The sequence below is a fragment of the Diospyros lotus genome, chromosome 6 (genome assembly GCF_014633365.1).
Source record: "Diospyros lotus cultivar Yz01 chromosome 6, ASM1463336v1, whole genome shotgun sequence".
In the NCBI taxonomy this organism is placed as follows: Eukaryota; Viridiplantae; Streptophyta; class Magnoliopsida; order Ericales; family Ebenaceae; genus Diospyros; species Diospyros lotus.
Genome location: NC_068343.1, coordinates 19,857,760 through 19,867,502, shown reverse-complemented (window position 1 = coordinate 19,867,502; position 9,743 = coordinate 19,857,760). Strand labels below are relative to the sequence as shown.

At 37.9% G+C, this 9,743-nt stretch overlaps 1 protein-coding gene across 1 annotated transcript; it reads left to right on the top strand.

Annotated features, from left to right (window-relative positions):
- Nucleotides 1-358: 358 nt before the first annotated feature.
- LOC127804965 (uncharacterized) lies at nucleotides 359-1,782 on the top strand. The gene has a single exon (XM_052342097.1). It carries the CDS (start codon nucleotides 494-496, stop codon nucleotides 1,664-1,666), a length of 1,173 nt encoding a protein of 390 aa, XP_052198057.1. The 5' UTR covers nucleotides 359-493; the 3' UTR covers nucleotides 1,667-1,782.
- Nucleotides 1,783-9,743: the final 7,961 nt, after the last annotated feature.

Below are 9,743 nucleotides of genomic sequence, written 5' to 3'. Positions count from 1 at the left end.
CATGTTGGTTCAAAACCCAATTTTGGGTTCCGATTAGAAACATTATCTCGATTGCTCTATAAAAAACTTTCTAATATTATGAAAATAGATTATATAATAAGTTTCTTTTTTTATAATTATACTATAAGTCAGTGATAAGAAAAAACTTTATTGCCAGTGTGTGGCAATGGGAAAGACCAATCCCCTATGGGTGATTGATAGGGTCAAAATAATTATTTGATTTGATCTATTGAGAATAGTGGAGGTTTATGTTATTTTTAAAAAATACTGTGTTTTAATTAAATTTCAAGGGGCTTTGTTGCTAAAGAGTTTTTTTTTCTTTTTAAAATTATTTTTATACCCCTTCGTCCTGGTTTTGTTTACGAGAGACAGCGAGGCCTATGTCAGTTTAGTTCACGGGCTCATCGTTGCTTACCGGATAACTTCTCGACGAGTCGATGAATCATGCTTGCAAGTTGCTCTGATCCGGCGACGCCACCACTACCGCCACGCCATGGCCTCCTCCCCGCCGCAAAACCCGTCATCGCCGGCCAAGATGGACCCCGAAGCTCCACCTGAAGACCACCAAACCCAGATCGCCGCCGATCTCCAATCCCTCTCTCTCGCCCCTACCGACGATCCCCTCACCACCCAGTTCGCCACCCTGAACGACCTCTGCTTCGAGCTCTCCTCCCTCCAAGATCTGGCCTGCCGGGGATCGTGGCGCTCCATCATCGACAAGGTCGCTCGCGCCCGCAAACTCTCCCTCCTCTCGAAGCCCCACGAACACCTCACCTATCTATCCTATCATGTACTCGCCCTCACCAAGCTCCGCCGCTTCGGTGACGCCGCTGCCGAGCTCGACTCCCTTGACGACGATCTCAACAGCCCTTCGTATCAGTACCAGACCTACCCTCAGCACTACCCGAATCGATCCGGCTCCATGGTCCCCTTTGCTCTCCGCTGGCTTCACGCCGAGCTGCCTTCCAAGATGGGGAAGCGCCACGAGACCCTTGATCAGCTGTACACCCTTCTCGATTTTGTCAGAGGCAAAATATCAAACACTGGGAGTGTTTCCGCTGAGTTGTGGGGGAAACGCGAAGGTTTCGTATTGAATTCTATAATTAGTCACCATTTGGGTCAGAAGGAGTTCGGGGCGTGTTTGGATCTGATCAAGGATTTGATTAGTCGGAATGGTGATGTGGAGAAGCCGGACGCGGTTTTGTTCTCCAAGCTGGGTTACATTCAGATGCAGTTTGGGGATTTGGAAGGTGCAAAGGTGACATTCAGTAAGATTGAGGAGTTGGTAAAGGAGAGGATGGGTGATGTTGAATTGCACAATCTTGTAAGTAGGAACAAGGCGTTGGTTTATTTGGTTGGGAAGGATTATTTGTCGGCCGTTAGGGAGTACGAGGAGTGCATTGAACGAGATGGCTCAGATGTGGTGGCAATCAATAACAAGGCGCTCTGCTTGATGTACTTGAGGGAGTTGTCGAGTTCTATCAGTGTGTTGGAGAATGCATTGGAGAGGGTCCCTACGGTGGCTTTGAATGAAGCCCTTGTGGTGAATTTGTGTAGCATGTATGAGTTGGCTTATGTTAATCACTTGGATGTTAAGCGGACACTGAGTAATTGGATTGCTCGTGTTGCTCCTGATGATTTTGATACATCTTGTACTCGAACATGAGGTATTTCCTGTGTCAGTTGTCCTCATTGTTGATTAATTTTTACTGTAGCTGAACTGAATGGACTTATTTCCTGAATGTGAATTAGCTTTGCTAGTTTTGGCAGAGATTGATATCAGTATGTTAGCCTTTGGAATATTTACTTTGCTTATTTCGAGTGCCATTTCTTTAACATAAACAAATTGGATTTTTCATTTCTTTCATATGGATGAATTTGGTTGTAAACCACAAAAATTAGGAATAATCAATTGTATGCTTGTTGGACGTGTAGTCTATTGGAAATTTGATGCAGGCAATACCTATAATTCCTTCTCTGATAACCAACATGGTAAAAGAATTAGTTAACTATCATATGAGTCAGATGAGTTTGCTTCAAGATTTCCAGCATATGTCCTGTTTCTTGGCTCTGGTATTACTATTTAAGAACAATTGAGCTATTTCCAGTTTTGGGGATTATCAAGCTAGTTAGCCACCAGCTACACCAGATATCAGCCTAGGTTATCAAGAATATCCAACCTAGATTCTGTAACTAACAGTAACCTTAGAATCAACCTCATGCAACCATGCTCAGATTATTGGTACGTACATCCATGTCTTTTGGGAGACTGCCATGACATTTCATGTGTATTTTGGCTTGATGTGGCCCGTTGATGCAAGAGGGTCTCTGGGGTGTTAGGAACTTTGAATTGAGTTTTATCATCAACAACAATAACAAGAACCACAAACTTTAATCCTACTAGGTGGGGTTTGGTACATGAATTCTAGATCTCCAACCATCAATATTCATGGCTAATCCTTTGTAAGGCCATTATAACCCATGCCATTTTCTAGCATCAAATTTTTCATTAGACCTTTTCTGGTTTGTCATTCTCATTGGGCATTGGATGTCATAGGAACCCAATTGTCTATGAGATCTATAAGACTTTCAAATGATTTGAGGAGATAATCACGACAACCATTTTGGTATCTACTATGTCATGATCCTTTAGAACTTGGTGATTCGCATTTTGATTTCAATCAAGAAATATTCAATTAAGGTGGGAGCGTTTACCCTTTCGTTGCACTTCTAGTCAAGGATTGAGCTAAGAGGCTTCTCTATACCAAAGCGGTACTTGTCATCATTAGTTGAAGAAGCATTCTCCCATGTGATGGGAACAAGTTGAGGTTCCTAACCCGAAACACTCATACAATGAGCTTAGCAAGGTTTTGATCTAATAGCACTTGTAAGATTCGTGCCTGAAATTTCCTCAAATAATAAAAAAATCTTGCCCTGATACCACCTATCGAGGATGCTTCATGAATGACGCCCATTTGATTACCAACATTCAATATATTAAGGCAGGGGCTAAAATCTCCTCCTTTTACTGTTTGACACCATGGATAATGTCATAACCTTGTGTCTTGTTAGGAACCGGGACCATACTAAGGTTCTCTTCGAAGATAGAATTGAAAAAGAGGGGGAGAAAGAGAGAGAAATGAGGGAGTAACAGAGAGAAAGTAGGGAGAGAATTTGAAGAGAATAGAGAGAACTTGAATTATGTTATTCTTGAACTACTCCAAATAGTTTCTTGAGTGGCTTATATGTCCACTCTTACAAGCAATTACTAATTATATTACAATTTACAATTATATATTACAACTATCAACTCTATAACTGAAAATTAACAACTCCTTCTGCAAAATAATCCATTGCATTCAAGAGCTTGGACGTCTACCTACATCCGGGTCGTGACATTCTCTCTCCCTTAAAAGATTTCTTGTCCCCAAGAAATCATAGTAACTGGCCACTATTTCTTCATCCAATCCTTGTAATGGCCTTCTCTTCTTCTACTATCTCTTCATCCATATACAATAATTGTCTTTTGCACTGGTGTCCTGGATTGAATTTTTCACCACCTTTGTAGCACAACCCTATCTGTTTCCTTTGCTCCATAGAAAGAGGTTTGACTACATTGGAGTTAGTATAAACCTTAGGATTTAGGTTTCCTTGATTCGATCCTGATGTTGTAGTCCAAGAATTTCCTCCTGCCTGCTTACCGGTCAAAGAATGATTTTCCAGTAGGATCTTGTGTTTTTGGAAAATTGCCTCCAATGCCAGCTCCTGCAACCTCCCTTTCTTGGCAGCCTGCTTAACAGTGGCAGGCTTCATCATCTTTACAGTTGGCCTCAATTTATCCTTTAAGCCACTGATAATACTAGAAACAAAGTATTGCTCAGTTAAAGTAGGTTGTGAATTCATCATTAAAGATCTCAACTCTTCAAATCGGATCTAATATTCCATCACAGATCCTTCCTGTTTCAGTTTATTAAATTCCTCAATTACATTTATCATATTCTTCTTGCCAAACCTATCATAAAAATCTTCTACAAATTCAGTCCAATTTGCCTCATTCCTCAGTTTAATCCAACCTTGATACCACACATCATCCATATCATTGAGATAGTTTGCTGAGAGGCTGATTTTCTGGCATTCAGTTACATTATAGTATTGAAAGAATCTTTCACACCTCCTAATCCACCATCTTGATTCTATACCTTCAAACATAGGAATTTCCAGTCTAAGCATCGATTTGTGTTGGGGATTTTGATAAGATCCCCTTACCTGAACTTCATGATCCAGTTCATGTCGTTCCTCATTTTCCTGAGTTAGAAGCATGAGGAATGATGGCTGCTCTTGTCAAGATCGGCTTTGAAGTGGATCTTGGAGGGAAGTCCTTTGGCAGGCTGGCCTGAGGCATTTTTTAGAACTTTCTCAAGAGCCCATCCAACCTTTGGTCAAGGTTAGGAAATTCTTCCTTAACTCTTCTTCCCATTGACTGCACAACTTCTCTGGTGGCCGCTTTCTCCTCCCGACCACGACTCACCTCCTCCTGAGTTTGCCGCAAACCCATCTCCATGGGGTCCAACCTCGCCTCTAACTACTTCATGCGAGTTCATTCGACCATCTCCTCCGGTCGCCTTGTGAACATAACTCAGAATCAACTGCTACAAATTGCTTGGATCAACAATCGAGAATTGATTGCTTTGATACCATGATACCACTTTGTCAGGAACCCGGACTTGACTAAGGTTTTCTTTGAAGATAGAATTGAAAGAGAGGGAGAGAGAGAAATGAGGGAATAATAGAGAGAAAGTAGGGAGAGAATTGAAGAGAAAAGAGAACTTGAATTTTGTTATTCCTGAACTACTCCAAACAGTTTCTTGAGTGGCTTATATAGCCACTGGTACAGGCAATTACTAATTATATTACAGTTATCAACTCCATGAATGAAAATTAATAACTCCTGCAAAATAATCCATTAAGAAAACTGAAAAGTTGAAATAGAATAAAAAACGGCTGCCTACAAAGTCTCTTAAAAGTCACATAGGAATCCTAGTCCATGATCACAAAGAATCCATCTATTCTAAGGAATCTATCAGTTTTTTAGAAGTCACTTGCTAGTCACATGGCTACTTATTAAAAATAATAAATAAAAAAGTATCTAAAACCTATATAATTAAACAAATAAAAATAAAATAAAAACACTAATAAAAAAAAAAAAAAAAACTGCTCCTGCATCACTTGCCAGTTATTGCCCTCCAATGGATGATGACACAATGGATAACGTGGTTGAGAACCTGTGGTCCATGTTATCTGGCCATAAGGATGTCCCTGAACGAGGCTGGACTATTGATATCTCCCTTTTTCAGGTGCATAAAAGGTAAGCATTAATCATATTGGACTGTTAGGCCATTGTTAAAACTTTAGCCTTCCATGTTTCCTCATTTCTCCCAATATCCAACTCTTTGTCCTAATAGTCTACTTACCCATTGTTAGTCAAATTCTATTGGTCATTGCTTTGGACAGTCAATCCCATAGTCTATTGTACATATCAGTAGTTGAGCTCCTTTACATTCTTATTTGGACAGTCGACCCACTGTTGACTATCACCTCCCTTAGTTAACCGTTATTACATTTTGGAAGGGTCGGGTGCACTTGCAATCAATTGTTCACTTCTCCAGTTGAACTTCCAAAAAGTTTGGCTCCAACAGTTGATCCTCTTGTTGATTGTTTACCCCAACTGTTGAGCTCTCAGTCTCTCTACAGTTGCATATTTGACTCAACAATTGGTTGTTGGCCTCAACTGTCTGTTTTAATGTTCCAAGTATCAGATGCAAACATCATTTAGGATGTACATTCATTTCATGTATCATTCTGTTATTATTTCATTCAGTCCAATAAACATCCGTTCTATCTCAAAATGGTGTAATTGAACCTCATGGTCATTAAGGACAATCCCTTTCAGATTCACTTCCTAAGCAAGCCGGAGGATAACTAGTTCTAGTTGTTCCAAAACCTTCAACCGTAACTCCTATTGATCGGTCGCATTGTCTATAATTTTCCTAACTGCAAAATAATATAAAGTGAAAGGGAGGAGGTTTAGACAATGAGGTGGTATCAATTGACAAGATAGTTTGACAATGAGAGAAATTACTTAATGGTGATCAAATGTGAGAGCTTACTTATGAAAAGGTTAAGTGCATCCAATGTTAATGAAGGTCATTGGTATAATCACCACATTTTTCGTGAGATGCACTTCCCATGATAAAGTTTGTAAGGTAATCATCATAAAGGAAGCTGCCGAAATTGGGTGGCTGCACCTTGGTGGAGATATTACTTGTTGAGACAATGGAGCATCCATACACGCTTACTTCTCAAGTTTTTAGTTGAGATTTTCTACTATTTTGTCCTCATAGCCTTTGAATAATTCGAGATTATAATGGAACATAAACCCCGTTGTGAAGGAGGTGTTTTGCATAATATTTAGTTTGTTAATAGGCATGAGTTGGTTGGGTCAAGAGAAGGAGCATGCAAGCTATCTTAGATTGGGAGATGCCATTAAAGTTGCAACTACTAGCTTTTGCTAATATGCCTTTTCACCTATCTGGAGAACATCGAGGAACGACCCTCCCAAAACTAGTCTTTGTTTTTGGTTCAAGAAAAGCTCCCTTTCCCTTAGGTTATGTTTGGGAGAGATTTAGTAATGGAAGGGAATGGAATGGAATGAAAATAAGTGGAATGGAAAGGAAGTTTTTTTTTCCTTGTTTGGGAGAGGAGGTTATGGAAAGTACTTCTCTATGTTTAGGAGAGCTATTGAAATGGATGGAATGGAAAATTATTAAATACTAAATGACAATTATGCCCTCACAATGCCTAAATGAATAAGTTCGATATATGAATATTGAGGCTAGTTTCTAGTTTTGTCCACATACAATATCAAAAATTTTCCCCCACTTCCATTTCATCCATTCTTGCTTGAATTGGGGGCAGATGAGGCATGTCAAATGGGCTAGGTTAGGCAGGCCTAAGCTCATTGCTTGACCCTTGCCTTTTGAGTTGGCTTGACCCAACTCATTAGTAGAATAGTTGAGCTTGGGCCTAGCTTGTTTTCCAAACTAGGGCTCAATGGGCTTTTGGGCTGAGTTGGGCTTAGGCTTGCAAGCCTTAATGGGTTAAGCCTAATAAAAGCTCGCTAGCCCAACCCATTTTTTAAAACAATTTTAAAAATATATATTTAATCTGAGATATAAAAGTATTTTTTAAAATAAAAATTTAGAACGCAAAAGTTAAAAGTTTGAAAGAGAAACTTTTGATAGTTTCCAATTATCCAATTCCACTTTTAAAACTACACTAAATTTTATAAATATTTGAAAGTTATAAAAATTACTTCATATTTCAAATTTGAACTCAACAGTCCAATCGTCCAACAATTCTCATTTGATATTTACATAAACCTACCAACTAGGCGCTGTCTTCTTTATTCTTCCAATTTGGTTCTAGTGGAGTGTTGGTAGGTTTACATCAATTTTTCTCGTTTCCTTAAGCAAATCTAAAGTGTACTTCCTTTGGGATATTAAAATACCTTCTTTGCTTCTAGCCACTTCCATTCCAAGAAAATATCTCAATTCACCTTAGTCTTTTACTTCAAATATATGCCTTAGTTGCGTCTTGAGATTCGCAACTTCTTGGTTGTTATCCCCTGTGATGATAATATTATCCATACACAATGAGGATTGTTATTTTTCCATCCGCTTCCAAGTTTTGTAAATAGGGTATGGGTTGCCTGGCCTTGCTTGTATCCAAGCTTATGAGTGCATAAACAACAACATATCTAGTCTTTATCCCATTATGTGGGGTTGGTTATATGAATTCTAGATTGATGAAAGTGCATAATTTCATATATTTATTTCTCTTAGATATGGTATCTTAGGTGAGCTTTATGCCTTATTGTGCTGATTCATGCTTATTTTTATGGTTAAGGCAATTTTGGATATGTTAGAATAAATTGGGCTTTTACTTAGAAAATTTCAGCTTTTTAATATTTTGACCTTTTGGGTTTCTTATTGATTTTTGACCATGTTACAGTTCAAGAACATGAATGAGGTATTTAAAGCTTTTGTAGAAGACTTCTTGGGCTTCCCAGAATGGTATTATTTGTCCAAATCCGAGTTTGTTTGGGCCTCCAAACATTGCTTCAACGTTAGGGCCGAAAAACTGGGTCGAATCCTAATTGGATTAGAATTCTGCACGAACATTGAATCTTTAAAAAGACATAACTTGAGCTTCTGATGTCTAAATCGAGTGATTCAAAAGCCTAAATTCATCTACACATTTTGAACTACAATTCTTAAGAAGGGGACGAAGCCCAAAAAGCTTGTTCTTTGACCCAAAATGGGCTCATAAGTTACGAGAGTGTAGGAAGCCCTAATTCTTTTGCTGATTTGGATTATTTGTTGGGGGCTATTTAAGGTTTTGATCCAAGCTTGAGGAGGGGAGAACGTCTAGGAAGAAAAAGAGGCAGAGAAGTACATCCAAGAGGAGGAAGAAGCATCCATTTCATATTTTCTCTTCTTTTTGTGTTATTTTTCTCGTTATGTGTGGCTAAACTATGATTTTTCAGTAGAAGAATATTTTGAAGCCATGGTGAAGAATACTGTGAGATATTTTTGAGATTATTTGCAATATGATTTTCTCTTGAATATTCATGTATCTTCTTGTTTTAATGTTTATGATTGTGTGTTTTGATTGCGTAGACAATCGCTATTCAATTCTTGACGCATGATCAATTGCTAGCTTGAATACCAAATCTGTAATTGTTTGGTCTTTCTTGCATAAGTAGCAACTAGAGTTGATGATTATGGACAAGTTTTCGTTCAATTCCTAGGGAGTACATGTGTTGAATTAAATAAACCAAATTTGTGTGTTTATTTTTCAGATTTGGTCTTGTTTCCATAAAGTTTAATGCTGACTTTGAATTAAATTCTAGAGAGCTTGTTCTAGGGTTGTTTGAAGGTAAGGGTTAATTGAAGAGCTTGTTTTAATTAACTAAGAAGTAAGAGAAACATTGAATGAACATAGCCTGTTGTTCTTTCTAAGGCCGAGTATTTAAGGAAAATTAGTGACTTTGACATCAATGATCAGTGTCATAACCATTGGTGGATAAACCCCTTCTATCGGAAATGTTTCTATTGATTACTTTAATCTTTTTACATTCTGATTTGCCTTATTAATTTAGAATAATATTATGTTCTTAATTGTTTAAATTCCAAAATTCAAAACCCCCAATCGTTTCTTCTATTTATTTTAATTTTTCAAAGGAATAGATCTAGCCAATTCATGTAGATACGACCTTGCTCATCACTATCACAATTTACATTTTTTTAAGAGTAAGAAATTATTATTTGTTGGATTCGACACCCATCAAATTTTTGGCACCGTTGCTGGGAATTGGTGTCAAATAAATTTATTCTTTTTATTTTTATTTTTTTTTATTTTATGCCTTGTTCTTCTTGTACAGGTGAACTCCAATGCGATCATGAGGTTGGGTGTCAAATTCAACAAATAATAAATTATTGCTCTTAAAGATGTAAATTGTGATAGTGATAAGTAAGGTCGTATCCACAGGGATTGGTTAGATCTATTCCTTTGAAAAATTAGAATAAATAGAAAAAAAAGGATTAGGAGGTTTAAAACGCGAATCTAAACAACTAAAAATAGAATATTATTCTAAATTAATAAGGCAAATCAGAATGTAAGAA